Below are 23,961 nucleotides of genomic sequence, written 5' to 3'. Positions count from 1 at the left end.
CTCCCTATCTGTCCGAGTCCCCCAGGATCACGCTTTGTCTCCCACTATTGCACTGTTGCGCCGGAGTACCACAGGCCTTATCTTAAATTGAAAAATGTATTAATGAACACAAGATCACACACAGCCACTGGGAATGTACTTCACTGTTTGTCACTTTGGTGGCTCCCAGTGCATTTATTCGAATACATTACCTTTATATGCGAGACTGCTGTGAAAAATCTATTCTAGATATTAATTTACACAAAAACTAAGCAACTAAACTAGATACAAACTGGCATAGATATTTGTAATTTGCTCTTTTTTATCAGTTAGCCTTTTGGGATGAAATTATTTCCTAATCTTGAAGAATTTTTTTTGATAAAATAGTGAAATTGGGTATAAAAAAAAGTTTCCATTAAAAAAGTCTCTAAAATCATGATTATAAGCCAAATGGTGTTTTCAGAGTTTAGGCCATGACCCCCTCGGGGGATCTCGGAGGTATAGGCTACAACTGTAGGGTCCTGAACTCATTTGGTTTGACATTTTTGATAACACATGATCTTATCTGCCCCTAAACCTATATTATTGAATGTACATGCTTTACATACTACAGGATCATGTGTTAAAGGAACAGGCCACAGTTTTTGCATACTGAGATATGTTTTTACCTGTGGTTAGACGAGTTGATGCGTAACTGTCTGGTCTTTATGCGTGCACTCAGTCACGCAAAAAGACCAAAAAGGATGTTAGCATTTAGCCTCTCCTCCTCTCCTTAGAAGTGACCAAGTTCTTCCACGTTTTCCCCATTTAAATACGGTTACGAAAGTAGTTACACGATCCAAGTCTAGTCACACAAAATTAAACAAGCACTTCAACGTCCGCGCAGATAAGTCAAAGTTTTTGCGTGACAGGTACGTATCAACACGTCTAAGCTCAGGTAAGAACATATCTCAGCATGGAAAAACGGTGGCCTACTTCTTTAATAATTCATATTACTGTCAAACGAATATTCAGCAGAAATAGCTGCACGGTTAGATTCCTGTCTGTGTGCGGGGGCTTGGCCTGAAAAACTCCGGTTTGTGTCATGAGACCCCTGTGTTAAGATGTGAACATGGTATTGACAGGTTACATGGGATGACTATGTCATTGTAACATAATACATGGTTGAGGTTTTTCATAGAATTGATATCAAATATGAAAGTTTAGTATCATGACAAGTATAACTCTAGTCTTAGTCATGCCAAAATTATTATTTAAAACAATTGGAATATAGTAAGGACGGTCATTATGAACATTTACAATATCATAATGAAACAAACGATCGGCATTAGGTTGATAGGTCACAACTAACCCCAGCTCAACCACACTTAAGCTGTAGTGGCCTCTTACCCCCCTTTCCGAACAAAGTAATAGAGTTGCCCCCATAAAACCTGCTCAAATGTCTTGTATTTGCCATTTTCCCCCTACTGTTTACTTCTACCTGCTGTATATCTGACTCACAAACAGATGCAATAATAATTGAGCCATTTGGGGGGTATTTCATTTAATCCGCCAGTGGTCACATTACCATGATTTGTGTACTTCATTTGTAAAAACTCTCATGAGTGCCATAAAGGTTTGTAGAAAGCAGACGGAAATCTGTTGTTACCTTTGAATCAAAGTGAAAGTGGATAATGCATCACTGCCTTTTAACAGCAATAGAAAGTGGCCACATCTTTTATTTCCAGAAGTGTTTTGTCTCATTTTGCTTCTTTCCTCTTTGTCCCTGGCAGCGCCACAGTCTTGCTTTTGGTTTAATAAGACCCAGCCAATGATTTACTGTGCTTTGATATAAAGTGTCTAAAGACCTGTGGTATGTGCACGGCTGCTTCTCTGAGCTCTATATAGTCTGTGTAAAGGTCTCTTTATAGTAAGTGGAGCAAGAGAGTATAGTGAGTGATTTTCCTGGTTGCAGCGGCTCTAGGTTTAAACTTGTCACGTTGCACAAGTGGCCTCTTAGCAGCCCTGCTTTATGACTTTAATAAATAGTGCTAATGGCGTGTTTAGCTGCACACAATTACAATAGCCCTCCAAACTAGGCCATTATTCGCAGTTATTGTTGATCCTAGCTTACCCTTCTTTTGTGATGTTTACTTCCAGGAGTTGGCACAGAAAATCTACTCTGTTTATCTGACTTGTCTTTTGCATCCTCTGGCTCCTCAAGTCCCTTACATGCATGGATCTCTCTAGTCTTTGTTTAGACTTTCTGTCTGGCAGCTCTTACCACAGCTTCCCACTATCAATATATTCACAATACCTTCTTTGCACAAACCATTTCCATCCAAAAGGCTGTAATTATCCTCCTCTGGGGCTACATATTGATAAATCTATCCATCTTTGTAATTACAAAGACAATCCCAACATCCTCAGCTCTTGTCAGCCGCATCTTTGGATTATGATTGGGGTGTTATTCCTCACGCCACACCCCCATGTTTCATTACAATATACTTTATTATTGGTGTAAGAAAAGTGTGTTAATATAATGAATTTAAGTTGTGTAAAGATTGTTTTATATTAATAAATATAACTATTGTTTGATGTTCTGCCCACAGGCTTGAGCACAGAGGGAATCTACAGGGTCAGCGGGAACAAGGCAGAGATGGAGAGCATGCAACGGCAGTTTGATCAAGGTGGGTTTTTTAAAAGTTTTTCCCTCAACTGCGTTTTTAAGATGATTCAACAACCACACTGAGCAAGGTAGAAACTTACAAAATGTGCACATACAACACAGGACTATCACTTAACATGTTGGTTTCTGTATGATGCTGTTTGCTCTGGCTACCATTTACCATTTCACAAATTGTAAGGTGTGTTTTTTTTGTCCTGCTATAGACTATTCTTATGAACACATTCGACAGCAGGTTTGCGTGCGCACACTGTTGTAGGGTCCTTGGTCTTTGGTGTATGAATGAGAGTGTAAATGGTTGGGCGGTTCCTCGATGTAAGGTGCTTTGAGTGCCTAATGTAGGTGGAAAAGTGCAATATTAATCGGCGACACAATTGGTGCTTGGGCTTCACAACAAAAAGGCCCCGGGTTCGATCCCCGGACAGGGCGTGTGTGGGGTTTGCAGGTTCTCCCCGTATCTGCATTAGTTTCCTCCAAGTAATTCAGCTTCCCCCACCACTAAAACATGTACAATAGGCCAGGATGAATGAGGATGCGTTTGAGAGTGTGACTGGGGGGGACAACAGATGGAAATTAGCCCAGAGCTACAATCCAGGATGGCGGACCAAATAAACAAATAAAATAAAAATGAATGGAGACTATTTACCATTTAATAGGCAGGCCTTTCTTAAAACCTAAACCCTAAATGTACTGTACAGTTTGTTCGGATGCCTATATTTGTAACGATACCTCATTATTTTAATGAACTAAGCGGCATTGGTTCTAACAAGAGAATTGGCGTAGGTATTTTTTTGTTGCGCCGGTGCCTCCTCAATCTTCCGCCTAACCCCTTTGTGTCTGTACATGTACAAGTGCTCCCTGTGTGTGAGCAAGTGTCTGTCAGGCCACGGGCAGTTAATTACCTCCAGATTGGTTTGGTTAATGAAGCGTGCCGACGGTGAGATGGATATCGGTGCAAAATGCTGTGCGTGCGTGGGTGTGTGTGTGCGTTGGTATCCACGCATGGGTGAGGTTAGATCATACTCAGGTAATCAGAAGTGAAGCTCGGTGTAGAATCGTTCCAAACCTGAAGCACATGGGACATTACAATTACTACAGTGGAGGTGTCTCTTGGTGAAGATGGCAGCTGCAGCTCCCTGAAGATTCAAATAGCTCATTAGAGAGCAAACTGGCCACAGACACGCCACACTCACTTAAGAAACTTTCAGAACAGAAAATGGGAACAGTCAAGGGTTTTTATTGCAGCTTTTCTCTTTAATAGTGTGAAAGATTTGAGAAAAAATAACATGCTTTTTTAGACTTTGATTTACAAAGGTTATTGATCCACGAGGGAAATTGTGTTGTTGCAGCAGCTCAATAATCTAATTACAACAATCTTACAAACAGTAAGAGAAATAGACCAGTGTTTCTCAAACTGTGGGATGCGGGCTGCTTCAGGTGCTACTCAGTTTCTTTTACATTAGTCTGTGTTCAGAACAATGTTTTACTTGATTCAACCCACATTTGAACCATATTGTCCTGTTATTGTGATGTGGAGGTATGAGCAAAGTGAAAACAGACAAATGTTGTTGTAACAATGATGATGAACTTTCTCTTCCACTCTTTGTTTTCTCAGACTATAACCTGGATCTGATAGAGAAGGACTTTAGCATCAACACTGTGGCTGGAGCCATGAAGGCGTTCTTCTCTGAGCTGCCTGATCCTCTGGTGCCCTACAGCATGCAGATCGAGCTGGTGGAGGCATTCAGTAAGTTTCAGGACGTCCTCCTGTCGGAGAGTTACCTCTTTTAGAAAACAAGCAAGGTGTTTTTATATTTTCCAAAATCCACTCATCTTTAATGAAAGTCATGGAACTAAGGATGTGCCATGAATGCCATTTAAAATGACGTCTCTGCAGGGCATTTTTGAGCAGTGGGTGTGTAGTTGGGGCAGTGCACAATGATTGTGGACATGCCATTAATAAACCATATGTGAGAGACAGTTGCCATCTCCTATTTGACCTACGTGCTGTAATCTGCGGGAATGGAGAGTTAATGCATAGCTGAAGTGTGCCTAGCCGTACAGACAAGGCGAGGCTCTCCAAGCTCTGCATAAATATGTATACACACACACACACACGTATGTGCGTATGTGTGTGCGAGTGCTTTTTCAATGACCCTTCAGCCGTGACTGAGACCTGATAAAGCACTCGGGGCCAGACTAAAGGGAGAATAGTGTGAGAGACTAAAGGACGGCTTCTATTGGTTTGAAGCCTCCAGGATTAAGTTTTATGTTTGAATTGGTAATTAATTATAAGCTGATAATGTTTATTTGTGATAATTAGTAACTCAAGACAAAGTCTGATCAGGTTATGGGCGTGCAGCAGGAACAACTGGGAGTCATTACCGATCATATGTTTTTGATCCAGACTGACCTCATTGTGGGAATACATTGCTACAGTTTGTGATTGTAAAAGATGTTCGTAATATAGCAGGAACATCTGCTGCTCTCACTGGTGCTCACTCTCTCAGTCACACAAACTGGACTGTGTTGTAAGTGACGTCAGCTTTCTGAGTCACTGCAAGCTCCATCAGCCTGTACACACCCTGCGTGTTTCTGAGAGTGGCTGTAATCTGAGGGAGACTGCGATGGGTGGATTCCTCATGAGTCTATCCTTTTATAATGGCTGCGGTTCTGCCTTGCATTTGTGTTTCCTTGAATTGTTTTTCAGTCGTATTCAATTTACTGGGTACACAAGGTCTTAGACAGTTGTAAGAACAAATTCCATTCAGCTAGAGATACAAATACTTTAACCGACTTTAATTAAGCTTTGACTTCATCCTCGTGTACTCGTCTCCCTTCTGACCTGTTTTTATCACTATTCAGAGATCAACGATAGAGAGCAACGCTTTCAGACGATGAAGGACATTCTGCGCCGTTTCCCCAAGGAGAACTATGAGGTCTTCAAATATGTCATCAGCCACTTGAACAAGTGAGTGCTCCCACATCTCCATATAGATGTGCTGGTCACACACTCGAGGCTCCCAGGGGTGACATCACCCGCACTGTCAGCTCAACACAAACCTTGTTCACATCGACTCATTCAAACCTCTTGAAGAATTGTTTTCTGTAGTTTTTTTTATTCCTGCATAGGTCAGGATGATGCTGCATGTGTGATGTATTTTAGAAACTACACCCTTAACCAAAGTGAAGCAATGGTAGCGAGTCATACAGTATATAAGTTTGTAAATATTGTGTTCATTAAGGTAAAGGGACAATACGGAGTTTAAAAATGGTACAATTATCTAATTTCCTCCCCCTAAATGTTCCAACAATGTCCTAATGTGTAGAATGAGCCCAGACCTGTTCACCATAACTGCCTCTAAAATGCACTTTCACTCAAAAAGGTGTCACTTCGGGTCCGAAGTGCCGTCATGCACGTGCTTAATATAGACGGTGCAGTTACACGTATGACCTGAGGTGGCAGTAGTGAGTATAAAATGGCCAACTTGCATCCAGCCCCTTTAAGAGCACACATTTGCAAATAAAAAGTTCTTAAGTGAACTACTTTCAGCTTCATCAGAGGACTTTGTTCACACTGCACTGTGCTGGAAGGTCACTGTAATGACTCTTATCTGCATAGTTTATCACAATCCTTTTATATGCTTTAAATTGCTTGACCATATGCACATGTTGCACTGTGGTGGTGAGATACTAAATAACGTTTTGGAGTTGGCACAACATTATAACTTAAGCTTTAAAAGCAAGGCGAGTTTGTACACAAAGCAATTTGATGTACTTAACGACAAAAAGATGTGTATAAAGTGCATAAAATCAATATGACAGAAAAAGTCATTATTACATTAAAAGCGATAAGTGGAGATAATAAATAGCCTGGATTTGAACATTGTCACAGCACAGGCCGGTCTCAAATCTCCAGGAAGACCTTTGCACATTTTAATTTGCTATTTCTGTGGATGTTTAGTGGTAAACCTATATTGGGCTTCCTTAGTCATCGTTTTATTTCTATTTTTGCAGGGTGAGCCAGCACAATAAGCTGAACCTGATGACCAGCGAGAACCTGTCCATCTGCTTCTGGCCGACGCTAATGCGGCCGGACTTCACCACCATGGACGCGCTGACCGCCACACGCACCTACCAGACAATCATCGAGAGCTTCATCCAACAGTGCTCCTACTTCTTCTACAATCAGCCTCTCGCCGAGTTGCCCGGGTCGCCCACCTCCACGCTCAGCTCGGGGGGCGGGACCTCTGCCTACTCCTGCATGGCCGGGGGCTATTCTCCCTCCCCCGCCCCCTCCCCTGCTCCTTACGTCATGCCAGCCACGCCGCCGGTCATCCCGCACTACGGCCCGCCCGTTCACCACCACCACCACCACCATCACCACCACCTTCAGCACCACCATCTACAGCACCAGTCCCCTCAGAACTCCCCGCCACCGACGCCGCAGTCGCCCATTCCCTCGCTCCTGCCGCCCACGCTTCACCCCCACCACCACACCGCCGCGGAACAACACACGCTGTGAACCAACAGATCAAGGGAAAGAGAAAACATGGGATTTTTTTGGGGGGGGTAAGGAAGAGAAAAGAGAAAGTTGAGAGATATTCAGAAAGATGCAGTACGTTTAGGGAGAATTGATTTTCAGCACAAGGCAGAAAGGGGATTTTTTTTGTTCTTTTCTTTTTTTTTCCTTCGTAAATTGGCCACAGGATCGTGCTGCTCCTCACTACGTCACCCCTCTGCCTCTCACTTTAGCTAAACTCGCCCTCCTTGCCTTATTAGAGAATCTACTTAAAATATGAAGAGTGAGATTTTGCCAGGATTTGCTTATAGAGGACTCGGGGAGGGACTCTTGATGTTATCGTGAACAGGAGTTGGGGAATACTTTTCACCATTCACAAACATTATCTGGCCAGTGTACCTCTGAAGCACCCCCGCCCCCCCCCCCCCCATACCCCTCCAACCCTGAGCCTCTACTAACTTTGCTGGGAACAATGGTGGCCGGAACACCTTTTTTGTTGTTGTTGTTGTCGTATGTGAATACATAACCGCGACTGGGGCCGTGAGGAGCAGAGAGAGAGAGAGAAAACTGGACATTTTTTCGTTTTTGTTTTTTGTTTTGATTGCACCACTGTACAGAGGATTTAAAGCGAGAAAATTTGCTCACCCATTGGAATGTTCTGTCCTCTCACATTCCTATCTAGCGATCCCTCACGCATGCACAAGACAGACGGGGCGGTATGCCAAGCACAGGAAGAAATGTCAACCGACTGGATATGTCGGGGCAGCAGGTTTGGCGCAAAGCATCATGGGTACTCTCTCACACATTGGCATTCCCTGTTTCGCTGTGTGTGCTCTCCCTCGAATTTGAAATTAATAGCAAAGCCACCCCCCCCTCCCCCCCCCCCAAAAAAAAGCCCACAAGGTTTTGCAGCTGATTTCATTTCATTCATTGTTTTTTTTTTTTTTTCTTTTCTTTACATATGTGAAAATAGCCTGGCTGTTCACTGGATATTCTTGCGAGTTTGTGTGCATGTACCACCTTTTGTTTTTTTTTTCGGGTCTGTCTGGGGAATTTGGGGTTTTGGTGTTTTCATCTTCATCCTTCATGCCGTGTTGGTCTGAATGTAAGCGATTGCTGCATTTTTCACAGTGAGGACCTTGTTCAAAAGCACTTTCCTGAGCACTTTGTTGAAGGCACCGTTTAATTTCGCCGTGACATGATGACAGCCACTGTTCACTTTGTCGGTCCATCTTCTTATTGACGCCTTGTCTTTGGGAGCGCACCACTGACATCTAGAGGAGGAAAATGGGGCCTGCAGCTCGCGCCAGCTAATGCTGCCGTGGGAGCATGGGCAATTTCTCTGTGTAGCATTGTAATCGTTCATTGATTGCAGAAATATTAAGGGAAGTGAAGACTGTTTGTTTAGCCTTGCCCAAAACACAAACCTTTACAAGTAGAAGGCGATGAACACATTTGATCTTCTATGTTTAACTTAACCCTAAAATTCAAAACCACTTTCACGACACTTGAAGTGAAAACTTGAATTAATTTAAGGGTGTCAACCGTGGTGGTTTTGGATTGGACATTAAGGACGTGATGCCTTCTCGATGAACTTAACCACTGAGCCTCGTCTGTCTCTGGCCCTGCCACTACTTCCCCTTAGGCCTAAGCGCTCCTTGTCCCAGAGACAGTTGGGGGAACAGACAGGCCATTGAGTCATTCACCCATCCATTCATTCATGTGTCTGCATGACCGGAATCGGCCATGGGAGGATTCCTCAGCCCGGCCTGCCGTTTCCATGGAAACCACAGCGATTGGGCACGAGGAGATACCAATGTGCAGTGTCCTTTTTTTAAATTTATCACGATACAGTCCTGCATCAACACAGAGATATTAGGCCCTGTTATAGTGTAGTTGATCTGAAGCCTGTACACATTCCGGGTTATGGTTTAAGATGCGGACTTGACAATAACCGAAGCCATTTTGTAGTATTTTTCTTTGGCGAGAAACTCATTTACTTTCAGCGGCCGCTTTGGGCTGTAGGATAACATGCTGCAAACTGGGAACAGGAGCACCTCTGTTTACATGTTATTTTGTAGATCACCAGAGGAGGTAAAAAATGATCACAGGTCAACTCTGGTTAGCAAAAAAAAAAGTAATTGTGTTTGGAAATGATTAGTCGAGTGAACAATGAAAAAAAAAAATCTGAAATAAATTTGTCAAAGTAAAATAATTGAATCGTGTCGACTACATCAGTGCAGTCGAGATAAACTTCCATATTGTAATTTGTTGATGGAGGACTGTATTGAAAATATGCAATCAGTGAACCCTAAAGGGATCTTTGCATTTACATTCAGCGAGTGTGCATGTCGTGTCTTCTGTGTTTGAGGTGTTAAGCGCTGATGGCTATGCTCGGCACAAAAAGCAGCATGACCCGCGATCCACAACCTGAAGCGTGAATGCAGTCGCCATCCATATTAGCTGTTATTTAGTATCACACACACACCATCTACAGGAAGTTTGTGGGGGGGGAGAAAAAAGAGGATCTGAGACATTTTCGAGAGGCACACAGCAAATGGCGGAGGCTGTCGATTTGGGGAAACTCTGGGGTGTTCATTTGTGACAGAGAAGGTTTACAGGCAGTAACTTGTTTCTACTCATGTACCACCGAGAGCTTACACTAACCGTGGGTTTTGTGGTTTACTCAATATGGGTGTGTTGATACTGAACTGTTTGAGTCGAGACAAAGGCAAAGTGAAACATTCGGAAGGATAAAAATACTGTGCGACTTGGCTCAGCGATACATGGCTGCATTTTGAATCCTTTTTTTTGTTTTGTTTTTTTGCAACAATGACGGCAGATGTCTGTTAAGTTAAAAATACATAAAAGCAGATCTATATTCAAATGGTTGTTTATCGGTATCTTAGGGGTCTAACACTTTTGCCCTTTAGTCAGTGGTGATTGAGAAATGTTTCTTTTCATGTTTTTATTTCTAAAAAAAAAAAAAAAAAAAGAGCAAAAAAAAAAAAAATACAAAGCATTTTAACAATTTGTGAAAGATTGAGAGAGCAGCCCGGTATAGTGCATGAATCTTCCCGAGGGCTCCACCACTCTCACTATTTAAAAAGATGAAATGATGTGGGTTAAAGAAAAGAATAAAAAATGAAGTACTGTAAAGTAAAAAAAAAAAAAAAAAAAAGAAACATTTACTAAACTTGTCCTTATTGCTGAGTTTGATAATTTGTCTCAGTGGGAATGGTGTATACAGCAAGGCCTTACGTGATCTGTATTATAGTAAATAAATCAAATCTTGTAAAGAACTGCTTCCTGACTCTTTTCTCGTGTTCTACTGTTTGCATAGCAGATTATGTTAAACGTGTCCTGGAGCAAAAACATTTAAGAGAACTGAACGGCTGAACTAATGCGAGTTTGTAGAGGTCTAAACTGCAGGGTTTCCATACTAAGACCATGTGTCATTTTGTGGTAATTGCAACCATTCAAATGGCAATTCAGCCATCTTATTCAGTCTAAATACGCGTAAAGGTTCCTATTAGGTCTACTTTCATTTGGCATAATCTTAATCTTCCACTGTAGCATAATCTGGAACTCTAATGCTTCACATCATCTTCTCTGCTGTGTCAAAGCTTGCAGAGTGATGAAATACTAGCTACAAAAGGTGTATTTTTTATTTACCGTATGATGAAACCAAAAGCACATTGGGCTTTGTTTGCCAAACCAAGACCTGACTTTTGAAACATTTCCGTTTACCTATTGCTAAAATGTACGATTCTTTGCTTTCTTTGTGTGCAAATTCCTCTCGCTAAAAGAATAGTTTTAGAATTCTTCAATCTTTTTCAATGCCATATGAGTGGGATTAAATTGCTTCTATTTTCTTGTGCATATTTTATTACATGCTGCATCATTTCACTGTTTGTGCACCCGTTTTATTATTTAGGATTTTCAGAAATTGTGACCGTCGTCCGTCAGTCTGTCTACGCTTACATCTGTAGACCACATCCCGGGGGAGTCCAGATGAGGTCATGTCAGCTCTTGGGGTTGTCCCGGGCAGATTTGGTGACAGTGGTTTGGTGTGTGTGCCATTTGTGGTAATGTAAGGACTTTGCTCCCAGTGCGGGCTGCACCAAGGCCTCGGTGCCATTTCCTGGTGCACCCAGCTGACCTTTTCATTGAGTCAAACCAAAGGAAATCCATGGCCATGACCTTTGGGGCTCATCCCTCCGTTCTGGCTCAGGAAGAGGGAGAGAGAGAGAGAGAGGCGAGGATGATTGGGAGAGAAAAGGGCAGGCCCGTGTGCACACAGAACACATGACCCTTGAACTGTAACCTTTAAAACGTGTCACATGGGGAAGAACACAAGGGGTTTGTGCCCAAGCCAAATATGGACATGGTCAAATATGCCAGACATGGGGAATTAGGAAATGCTGGGTGAAAAAGCATCATTCTTTTTTTTTTTTTTTTAACTATTTTTCAAAGAACATGACAGATAACACAAAAAAGTTTTTTTTTTTACTCACTAACAGCAGCTCCATATTTCACAGTAGGTATGGTGCACTTTTTTATTGTCAACAAAGGCCTATGATGAAAAGTGCCCCACACCTACTGTGAAACATGGAGGTGGTTCGCTGATGTCAGTGGCTCCAGCAGAATAAAGTGAAGGTCCCGTTAGTGCCATCTCAGTCTCCTGACCTCAGTATCATTGAACCACTGTGGGAGGAGCGCAAACATGCAGTTCATGCAAGACAGTCCAGATGAATGGGCCACTTTACCATCAGAAAAAATGAATAGCTTTATCCACAACTACCACAAAAGACTCAAAGCTGTCCTACTGTTAAAGAGGGAAGTACTTTAAGAACCGGGGTATGTAATCTTTTGATCAGGTTCATTTTGGTACCTTCTTTTTTCGTTATGATTTGAAAATGGCAAACTCAGTTGTTTCACCATAAATGGCTTCACACAATGGTTTTCATGTTCTTTGAAAAAGAATCCCCCCCAAAATCAAAAATAAATCAAAAATTCTGCCAGGGTATGTAGACTTTTGAGCACAACTGTATGTTTATGTTTTTTATACCTACTTTTACAATTGAACATTCCTTTCCTCCATCATCGACCAATAATTTGGCGCTCACAAAAGGCAAAAGTCTGCCAAGATCATTCCTTTATCAACTAAGTAATTGTGAATAGACCTATTTATTTTCTATCATATCACACAAAGAATCTTATATTTGGTCCATAGTTCGACGTGGTTTGTTAAATATTTAACACAAGGGTTAAATATTGAAAACCTTTTTATTTATAATTTACCCTATTAGGGAGCCCCACAGAATTTTGTTTTTATTGAGCCTACCTAACTATAAACCGATGGAATTGAATAAGAATCCAGTAATAATGATAATAATAATGCATTGGTTTTATATAGTGCTTTTCTGGACACTCAAAGACGCTTTACATTGCACTATTCGTTCACTCCATACTCGGTGGTGGTAAGCTATTATTGTAGCCACAGCTGCCCTAATAATGGTATTCTAATACTAATATTGTTATTGTGATTCCCCCCTGTGTGTACAGAGCATGGCCACTAGGAGGCCTGCTTGCCTCACTCTGGTCGCCTCCACTGTGCCTCTGTAGAGCGGGGGTTTTGTGCCGCGGATCGGAGGCGCTGATCTAATTGATTGGGTCAAGATTTGGATGTGAGCGCAGAGACTCCGCTAATCCCGCGCGCGCAGAGACAGCCGCATGTGAAGACTTCCGCATTGATGTGAAGCCCCTTCTCCCCCTCTCGGTTTGAAGTTGGAGAAAGAAAATAGGTTTGACTAAACTCCAGAGAGTGTGAAGTAAAGTAAGTCTCAGAATAAAGACAAAGAAGTTAATTTGAAGTCCTTGTAGCGGCGCATACGTGAGCTGCTTGTTTAGGCCTCGAAGTTGAGGTAGACGGGGAGGAAGGAGAGAGAGGAAAGGGGACATATATGGAGAATAAGAGAGTGGTCTTATGATGAGTCGAGGCACGTATCTCCGCTCAACCGTGTCTTTCTGGGCTTGGAGCTCGCAGCTGCGGCGGCGGGTATTGAATTCAGATGTGGCCGGCGAGCGCGTGTGCGTGCGCGCGCCCCGCTACAGGTGGAAATGCTCTTATCAATACGCACTGTCCGAGCCTGACTGCGGGCCGATCTGTCTCATTGATGCTTTGAGGTGGCCCTGGCCTCCCTTTCCTCCCCGAGGAGCCCATTGATTAATGTCTGGGTCACCGTGCTATTTCCATATTGATACCGCGATTGATGACGGCGCTCCAGGAACAAGCCATATTGACCACATGAAAAGTGATACGTTTCAAAGTGCTCGCCGGATGTATTTACGTGTAATAGTCATTGTGGGGCTTAGGCACGACTAAACGGCACAGTTTTAAATCCTATCAAATCCCATAATTGCCACTATCTGCACTTAAACTCCAGCGCTATTTTCACTCCAGGGGCGCAGTACATATAGTATCTGTCATCCGCCTATCATGGGCCATCTAACATTACAGCGATCATTTTATTACTCAAATTTCTCAAAGATGTCCAATAAGAAAAAGCATTTAATTCAGGACCAGATGAAAAAAAAAAAAAGTGCAGAGACATTCCAGTGCGATACACCCAGCACCACATCAGAAATCATGCCATCATCACAGCATCATAGGCTATTTCTCTAAGGCTGCTGAATCTCTACCTCGAGGATAAGACAAACTCTGTTCCGCTTCTACAGCAGCACAAATCAGAGGCAGACGGACCGGATATAGATAAGAGAAAGTAATATATGGCCTACAATCCCATAAGGATATACTGTGCATTAATGTTCAATACGCTTATGAAAATGCCTGGTGTCAAAGAAAGTCAAAAATGTCCCTACCGTTTCTTTAGATTTAGGTCTAGATACAGTGCGTCACGTGTGTAGTGCACCGCAGCTTTATAATATTACTATGTACCATCATTTTGAACCTCATAGAAGCATTTCGAGAGTGCGATTACTTAAGCTAAAGGTAAAAACACCATCTAATGTAAATCGACTTTACAGCCCCATTTAATCAACAACGAAAAGTGGTGTCTTTTGCACATCAACACCAGTATCGACAACAGCAATACCCTGACGTCTTTTAAGAAAGTTATGATCCGAAGGGTGCAGTTTGGCTTTGAAGACCGTCATAAGCATGCATCATCTTTAAATTACCCTATCTCCATAAGAGAACACTGATAAATGAGAAGTGTAAGCCTCATGTGATGCCTAACAGAGCTTTAAATAAGCCAGATCATCTGTGCCCAATCTGCACCGAGCTCTGCCAAAATGGGGAAAACGACTTCAGATTTGGGGAAAGTGTTGTCACAGTGATGCACAGAGACCAGCCGAGGCGCATTAACTTCTAATGAGCAAACAATGACCTTATTTGACCTTTAAGGGGAATGACTTTCAAATGTATCGGTGAAGTGTGTACATGTACAATCAGGTGTTGTTTAAGATTTATCTTGGCTCTGACGGCGTAATGTCAAACAAGTCCACAGAGAGAAGAGACTTTTTCGCCCGGCACCCTAATTTAACAGACAACAAAGAAAACGAGCCGGTAACGCTTGTGTTGTTTGGATTACAATGAAGGCGTGTGTGAGATGATACTTGACGTGCAGGAAAAAACACATCAATATCGCACTTCACACTTCTAGGGTCAGTGCCGGTGCGGGAGGCTTGGCCTTGCGGTCGCGATCAAACAGCTCAGGCCCCCGACATATATCTGCTGATTACATCTCCTGAAGTGGAAAAAATGCAAATAATAAATGTATGAGCAACGTGCTTGTTTTTTTGCTCGATTAATTATGCCGTTTAATTCCAGATCCACCACGCTGCTCCACCGTATAATTTCCCAGTGGTCTTGGCTGTTTCTTCTCTCACATGCGCTCTCCTGTTTTTTCCCCCTCTTCCCCTCATTGCAAAATGAATCATGGATCCAGCCGCGTGCACCCGGGGGAGCGCGGCGAGCTGCTGAACGGGCTGACCAATCATGAGCATCAGACGCGCACACACACACACACATACACGGGCGCAGGCAGCCTTTTGTTGTGTGGCTCATCAACTCCGAAGACAACTACCCATTTGGCTGAGAGGAAATCAAAAGTAAGTGCAGACGTGGGTTCGGTAACTTTATTCCTAGTTGTTAATGTGCTCCTCTACACTCCCCTGTGTTTTCTCCCCCAGCTCCAGTGGTCAGCGCGTTGTTTATCGGAGTGGGTGGCGGAGAGTCCAGGCGTCATTTATAATGTCAGCTGGGACTGGTGCGCCCTCCTATTCCCAGGCTGGCCAACCCCGTGTGAAGCCTCCTGACAGTTTCAGGTTAGCCCCGTCTCCCCTCTCCCTCGGCCCCTCTCTCCTCTACCCCTCAAGCTCTCCTCGTCGGCTCCCAAGGGCCCCGCTGAGAATACAGCTCAGATCCAGGCCTCTGAGCCCCCAAAGCCGGCCCTAATCCCCGGCATCGATCGCCCTGAGAATTTCCTCCTCAGCGCAGCAGGCCTCAATCTTCAGCGCTCACGCTCCTCGACCCTGAGCAGGCAGCGCGGCTCATTCAGACAGACGCTCCTCCGCGCACAGGCCTTGCCCATATCATGAGTGCTATTAGCTTTCCAAAGCAGTTCACTGGCTGCGGCTGGCACTCTCCAACTGTGGCTGAATGCTTTAATATACACAAACCACAATGTGTTCTCGTGTAGGAAGTTTGCAATTGGCTATTGAATCTTACTTTTTATTAATGAGAGAGCAAGGAGGGGTTATGGCATAGTTTTTCATTATTGAGGAAAGGGCTGATTGTAAATAAACATTGGGGCTGCACAATTTTGACTGAAATAGGAACTTCTTGACTAATTAAAGGGTCACATTCATTTCATTCTAACAGCATAGTCCCAAAGATTGTACTTCAATTCGTAAACTGTGCTCTTCACTTACTCAACTTGACAACTTTATCGGAGTTGGTCACTTGCACGTTATCGCCCATCGATATTATGAACTTTATTTAACACATAATCCACCAGTGGGAGCCAGTTGCGCTTTCTCTTAAGAATACATTTCGAATCCTATCCTCTGTTGCTGATGAAGACGCAGTCATATAGGGAGATACAGTATGTTGTACAAGTCTGCCAGAACATGAGAAAGCATCATTTCTAGTCTCCTCAAGGGACAACTCCACACCAACAGTCTATCTTCACGTAACATCCTCGTTCATAATTTATTTACACAGTAGCTTCCCCCTGGCCTCTTCTCTGTGTGTGTTTTTCTGCGGATGTGGTGGTATCACAGAGGTACCGTCCCGAGCCTCTACTTCTATGTACACGATCCGCAGCGTGTAGCCAGCACAATTAAACCTCATTGGTTATTAACCGTCTTGTTGTGTGGTTGGAACGCGGGGGCTTTCTCCAACTTCATGAATATAGAGGGAGGGAAAAAAAAAAATCTGGAACATTTGGCCCCATCGATATGTTGCTCCGTGGGCCGGTTAGGGATCCCCGTGTATATCCTGGCATTTAGGAACCCGTGCAGATGGCAATGTATCAGCTTTGTTTGGGCAGGGCTCCGAGCCACCGCGACAAACCCGTGACATGCATTTCTCCGAACTGTTTATGGATGAATTCGGTGAACTTTGTGTGAGTTTGTAAGAATTTCGACTTGAGCTGAGCCTTCTGTCCATCTTTAAGCATTATGTTTTACTCCCAGAGCCGCTGACTCCATCTCCACACTTTTATTCTCCAGTGCGCAAATCTTTCTTGGCTTTTCCTCTGGTCTGTTTCCTGTGTTCCCTACTCACTTCCCCTTTCCGATTTACCCTTGCTCCAGCAGCTCCCCTCTCGTCCTCTCCCCCCCCCTTTCGCTCTCTCTCTCTTTCTCTTTATTAATTTATTGGGTTGTTATTCTCCTTGCCGGGCTCCGCTAATGAAGGCAGGATGCAGATGAGGGCGAAGGTCGTCTCCGTAGCGATCGACCCCACCGCCCCGCAGCATGGCACTCTGACTGGCACGGGTCAGTGGCAGCTGTCAATCAAAACCCTGCACACATATTTGGCTCGTAGTTGGGTATGCACACACGCCATTACTAAAATAAATTCAGACTTGCATATACTGTAACAGCTCAGCTTTTTCCTGAGTTTTTCCTAAGTGTCTATAGCAAAGTAATAATTAATAGTTGCACAAGCATCAACTTATTCCATACATTATGTTACTTTATGTTACATTATGTTAAGGTAATAATAATAAAAACAAGTTGGTGTTCTGATTTTGTTTAGTTGCAGAAAGAAGCCAAATTCATAATAAAACTTTTCTTTGGAGAGTAAAATGCACTTACTTAGCATTTTAATGATACTTTGTGTGAATGCCTCCAGCAACAGAGTTAATTCAACACACATAATTACGCTTTACCAACAGCGCTATACCTTGAAGGTGTGAGATTAATTTGAAGTTATGAATATTCTGCGCTGCCCCTGATGTGGAGCGTGTAGTCTTTTGTCCAGTCATGTCCATGTGTTCTCTGTGCTCTGTGGAGAGCTGACCTCCTGAACAGACCACTGCTTTATGGAGGAGCACTTGTCCAGGTGGACACATGTATATGCAAATCTCTCTATAGGCACTGCTTTAATTACCTCATACAGAGCTGTTTGACGGGTCAGAGTGTTATAGCACCTTGTCTGGCGCTCTTCCATTTGTTCTGTGGCCCCAAAAGAGTGAAGTGCTCCTCCATGCCTCAGGTATCACTGCACTCGTGCCACTGGAAACCTCTGCTCTCCTCAGAGCTGCTGCAGTGTGTTTGGAGATGCTCCCAGCGTTCAGACATCTTGTATGCATGTCTATGTTGTTCTTGGTTATTGTTGTGGGTTTATTTGTGTGCTCAGGCATGTTCATGAGAGCTCACCTGCTCTGGGCCCATCACCCCCAGCTCATATCTCTATTAGCAGTATAGTAGTGTTAACAGTGTTATGCCATGCATGAACTTCTCCACCTTTTCCTCATATCTATGCAAAGCTGGGGTCCTGTCAATCAGTCACCTTGGTGACACAGAGCCCCACCTCCCCAATTAGAGCTGACAGGGCAGGATTAGGAGGGGGGCGGGCCCCCACCGACCTGCCTACGTGTCAATCACGTACCGGGCATCCACACGCCTGTTTACTGTCAGATCCCATCTCCGTCTGTCAGACTGCACGGCAACCGTCGCCGAGGGAAGAAGGGAGGAAGGAGGGGCGAGGCGGAGAGGGGGGAGGAGGAGATCTGATCAGAATTAACTATGCTTCTCCCCACAGACCGGCCGTGCTTTTAATTCATGAAAGGCATGAGAGAAAGTGCGAGGAGAGAGGGAGTAATCGAGGCAGGAGAGCATTTAAACCCACTGCAGGGCCTTCTTTGGAACTTTTCACAACCATGTTTCTTCTTCTCTCACAATCACTTTTTTTCTCTGGCTCACTCTGTTGTCCCGTCTCTCTGCTCAGAGCACCTTAAGCTGCTAACTTTCTCTTGTGAAGTTCTTTGACCCTGCTCTGTAAAGTCACACAGACGTATTAGTTATTTCTTTGAGTTAGAGTTGAGGTCAGTTTGTTTTGTTCCACACATGTTCATGCAAATGTGTGTCTGTGTTTTGCTGCGCGTCTGCTGAGCGCTGCCTCCCCACCTACAGTACGTGAATGCATAATGCTGTTTTGCTTGGACTTTATAGCAGCGCCTTGTCCACACAGTGCTAATGTGTGTGCGCTTCTCAGACTCTGGTCTCTATAGGACGTGCTGTTGTGCTTTTTTAGGGGCTGCTGGGTGCTTCTCTCTGACCCCGGTGCCCTCACTCTAATCCTCCAGCAAATGAGGCTCTGTGTGCGGCTGGAGGGGGTGTTTGGGGTCCGCGCCGCGCCACTGTCTCAGGATTAGACGACCACAGGAAAGGTCCTGGCAAAGCTGCGGATAAAACCAGCGCTTGTATTGGAGAATAATGAAAGGATTTTGTCAGCATGTGTCAGCCACCAGTGGTCTCATTACCTCACTTTGTTACTCATCAGTTTGAAGAATTACCCGATTTTAGGAGGAATGATTTGATAAAATGAAATCACAAATCAGCCTGTAACGGGTTTCTTCATGTTGATTATGTGCCATATTGTATCACCATATGGCTTCCTCAGTGGTGTGAAGTCTCAGGTCTGCTGTCAGTTTCAATCATGTCTCTATTTCACCTCAATCCTGTAGAATTTGGCGCTTCTTGGCTGAACAATGTAGTACATCCATGGCAATAATAAGAAAATGTTTCAGACATCAAAAGTGAGAGGCTGCCAGTTTTATGCCTCTTTTAGACTTTTTATCTATTTTGGCTTTTTAAATGCAGATGTTTTTCAAAAGGATTATACATAAGTTGTACAATTAACGAAAGTAATATAATATGAACAACATTTTAAACCTAATATAATAAGGAGGTTAAAGTCCATATGACACATTAGACACAATTTCTGCTAAAACATAGTTAACACAATTATATTTCAGATTTTGCTACAAATTTTACCCAGCTTTATTTAGTTTGACCGCTTTTGTGATGTTTATAGTTTCACTTCCTGATTGGACACAGACAGGAAGTGACAATTTTAAACTGTTGTCATGCCGACCATGTTATGCCAATGGGAAATGAGTCAAACTGCTCTGAATCTTTACCTCTACCTATGTGACTTCCTGCTTAAAAATTCAAATATAAATGACTTTTCTGCCCAACATTTCTTCATTAAAATTGCTGCTTCACTGAAATAAAATGATAATTATTTACTTACAACAGATGTTATTCATCTAAATGAGTCAAACGCATTTAAAACCTGTCATATGAACTGTAAATCATTACAATTTGGGCTGCTCAATTTTGGACATGTCACATGTCACATGTCACATCCTAAAGAGCCTATCGTTTAAAACCGAGGTGGTGGGCAACTAAGTATAGAGGTAAGAACTTTTTGCAGCAATATTAATATGGCTGGTCTGGAGACCAATTCCCGACCAAATATTGATCATATTAAGCATTTACGGTACCTGTATAGTGCCCTGCCCTCCATCTTTGATTATGGCTTCATCAAGGTCGTGAGCATGACCTATTGTGATATTTCTGACAAGTACCCGTAAACACAATTGGATTGGCAATATGTGTTTTGTCATTGTCAGGGTTCGCAGGTTTTATGCATATTTTGGACCCAAGGAGACATACTTTGACTGCAGCTTTAATTGTTATCATTCTTCCAAACCTGAATTAACCCCGTTTACCCCGTTTTCATCATGCCTCTTCATGTTTACCATACTCTACCACAGCTTACATGCAAATTTCATTTTGTTGTTCAAACACGAAAGCCTCAGGGGGGATTGTATGTAAAGCATTGACGTTGACATATAAGATTCTTGTTTTTGGGGCCCTTTCCTTCGCCTCATTTGCGCGTGATTTGTCAGATGCGTTTGAAAGTCCGACAGTGTGCTCTATAAGTGACTCCGCCGCTGCCCCCTCCGTATACGGCGTCTGTGTTTGTTGCTATAGCGGGATGTATGTGGGTTAAACATGTACGGCTGTTTGCATCGAGAGGCGCCGCTGTACGTGAGACAGGTGCGTGCGGCGGGTGTCTGCAGAACGACCTCGCTGCAGGGAACGGGCTATCAGGCTGAGAGGGAGGCTATCATGTTAATTACTTTACACACAGCCCGCCAGCCAAGCGTGCAACAAACCGCTGAGCTCACAAACACACACTTTACACACACCTGAGCACGCACGCACACACACACACACGCGCGCACGCTCGTACGCACACTCCAGAGATGCACCAAATGAGCCGTCTTTCTTTCATTTTGTCATTTTTCTGTCTTATGTTTGAAGGCCTTGGACATCAATTCCCCCCTGCTTTCAAGAAAGATCGTTTTATATTCTAATCAATTCCAACGCCGTCCTGTGAAATTAATTGACATTCACTCAATGATTTGAAATTCCTCCGAGGCTGTTCTTTTGTTTCGGCCTGTCAGCGAGCCGCGAGTGAGATCGGACTAAATGTTTTGTCATCTCGCACTCCAGGGTAAGCCCGCTCCAAAGCACCAGCCCGAGGTCAGCTTAACCTCCTCAAATCTCATCTCTACAACTAGTGGGAGGAGAGAAAAAAAACAAAAAAAAAACAATACGGCCTCCGCATCTGAAACTTTGAGGGGAAAGCTCATTCTTCTGGGGCTGCCCCGGTACGTCTGCTATAGGATGGGGTGGGCGGGGGGGGGGGGTGTTTGAAAGGTGGGTCCGAGAGAGGGTCGCAATCGGCTGGAGCAGCGCGATGCCTTTAGTTAAATGATGCTGGCACGCAGAGGGATTGCTTTGGGAAGTTGTCATCCATCATGATTTTAGAATGACTCAAAGCAGCCCCCGGCGTTTGGGGTTATGCTCAGGGATCTGTGATTGATGCGGAGTAGGTGTGTGTGTGTGTGTGTGTGTGTGTGTGTGTGTGTGTGTGTGTGTGTGTGTGTGTGTGTGTGTGTGTGTGTATGTGTGAGGGGACAGTGAAAAATACACTGCGGTTATGCGTAAGTAAAGGACTGCGAGCAGAAGTCTAAAAGTTTTCTCTGGACTCGTGAATCACTTGCAATAGGCCTGCACACGTTTTCACAGCATTTGTTTTGTTCCTGATAAACAATAGATATGCGATTTCTGTGTTAAACATCGACATACGGTTCTCAACTGTGAGAGGAATACAAGAATCACATCAGAACATGAGATCTGAACTAGCAAGTTTTGTACAAGATAAATCCCATTGGAGCCATATTATGTTTTTGACTTCCAGAGAACATTATTATTATGAAGAACAACTCTTAAATTTTGTAGTCAGTTGCAATTAAATATGCTTTCCCTTCCTGGCACACATGGTTAGCAAAAGCGATCAAAAAACCATTCTAATCTACGATGAACAGGAAGATTAATACGTTCAGAATGATCTCGTGTACCGCAAATCAACTCGGTTTGTGATACAGTATATCCCACGCGTCGTCATCATGCGAACACCGAGATCAGCTTTGTATCCGCGTCTTCCTTTTATCTTCCATTTTTCAAACACAATGTACATGATTTGTGGTTTATTCATAAGTACAGCGTGCGCCGAGATCTCCCACTGTGCTAATTACACTCGCTCCACAGCTCAATTCTCTGAAAACTCAATTAAAACACAAATCATCAGCACCACTGCGATAATCATTTTCCGTTCAAACCAGTGCTGAAATTTGACCAACTGTATTTCGTGTCGTATTGTGACATTTATGTCCTATAGTTGTTTTATAGCACTGTTACTCCACTGCAGACTGTCAAAGCGGTTCATGATGAGAATGAATCATGAATGATATATGAAATACGACCAACTGCGCGACTTTATTAGACCAGTAACATTAACAGCTGGAGAGTCATGATTTTCTCTCTTTTTTGCGTCTTGCCATTCAGGGATAGTTTTGTTGGGTTTTGGCACTTTTTTTTAAATGCAAGAAAAGAAAAAATAATTGTCCAGTGAGCACAATATGATAGACTCGCTTTTATTTCAAGATGGGGCTAAGTAGAAGATGATATTTGTGCCTTTACTGTTTAACTGCCTTTACTTGGATCTTCTGGCCGACATATTGGGCTGATAAATAAAAAGGCTGATATCTCCGTGATCGTGACCTCCCGAGCTCAGTCAGAGCTTCAAAAGAACTTCCTAGGCCTCAGGGGTGCGGAGAAACATCACGGTCCCGAGTTTGTACACCTATTTTATATACAGTATTAATCTCTTAACCCTCACCTGAACAGAGCACATTTTTTCCGGTTTGGCTGGCTTTACCCAAATCTAAAAGCTTCTAGATCAAAGCCTCAAAATAGCGATGATAACGAGGATGAAAGTACGCTAAGCAACAAAAGAGTGACAAAAACACAATAAACAAGTGACAAAAGCGGCATTAAAAAGTGATGAAAAATCAATAAAAGAGCGACAAGTGAGCAACAAAAAAGCGTGACGAAAACATGATTAAAAAACTACGAAAACAAGACAAAGAAACAAACAAAACAAAAACAAAAATGCCTTAAAAACGTGAATAAAAGGCAGCGACAACACAACTACAAAGTCACAATCAGTTTTTTAGGTCTTAGCTTTCAAAGGAGGCCTAGAGGCTGTAAACTCGAGAAGCTTTTAGATTTGGGTAAAGCCAAACTGGAGAAAGGCTTGGTGAAGGCGGGGGTTAAGAGGTTATTTCGGAACCATGAGAGATAGAGACTTTTTTTGTTTTGGAATCTGCTGATTTTTGAGAAGCTCCCTTTGAAGCACCTACTAAACATAATTGTCCTGAATAAATCAGCCCTATATCCCCATACAGCTCCCCCTGCTGTCACAGTTCAACATTGACACATTTAGAAGCATTGTACACATGATAGTAGATGAGACATTTAAAAAAGGTTTGGCCAAAAATATCAAAAAGCAGAAAAAAACCCACTTCGGGTGACCCCTATTAGATATATTTAGTTAGTTTAATTTATTGTCACTGTAAAATACAACGAAATTTAAGGGCACAGGTAAGTGGTCAGTAAAAACACAACTAAACACATTACAAGCACCGCATTAAAAGCTAGAATAGCCGATGTCTACCAGCTCGCGCCGACTGTATTTCGTGCTTGCAGCATACGCGGTATCCATTATCAAACATAATACTAAAACCACCAGCCGTTTACTTAAGTGCCGGGCCACAGCCTGTACACGCGCCGCCATTCTACATATTTCTATGATTGAAACCATTACTATAATAATAAATGT

The 23,961-nt window shown here is 43.2% G+C and overlaps 1 protein-coding gene across 2 annotated transcripts in view; it reads left to right on the top strand.

Annotated features, from left to right (window-relative positions):
* arhgap35a (Rho GTPase activating protein 35a) overlaps positions 1 to 7,722 on the top strand; it is a 59,540-nt gene extending 51,818 nt beyond the window's left edge. For both annotated transcript variants that reach the window (XM_079556161.1, XM_079556160.1), the window contains 4 exons: positions 2,571 to 2,648; positions 4,260 to 4,391; positions 5,510 to 5,615; positions 6,662 to 7,722. In XM_079556161.1, coding sequence (XP_079412287.1) covers positions 2,571 to 2,648; positions 4,260 to 4,391; positions 5,510 to 5,615; positions 6,662 to 7,169 — 824 coding nt within the window. In that variant the 3' untranslated portion in view covers positions 7,170 to 7,722. The remainder of the gene's footprint in view (positions 1 to 2,570; positions 2,649 to 4,259; positions 4,392 to 5,509; positions 5,616 to 6,661) is intronic.
* Positions 7,723 to 23,961: the final 16,239 nt, after the last annotated feature.

Source organism: Gobius niger (assembly GCF_951799975.1).
Source record: "Gobius niger genome assembly, chromosome: 1".
Taxonomy (NCBI): domain Eukaryota; kingdom Metazoa; phylum Chordata; class Actinopteri; order Gobiiformes; family Gobiidae; genus Gobius; species Gobius niger.
This window is presented reverse-complemented; position numbering and strand designations above follow the sequence as displayed.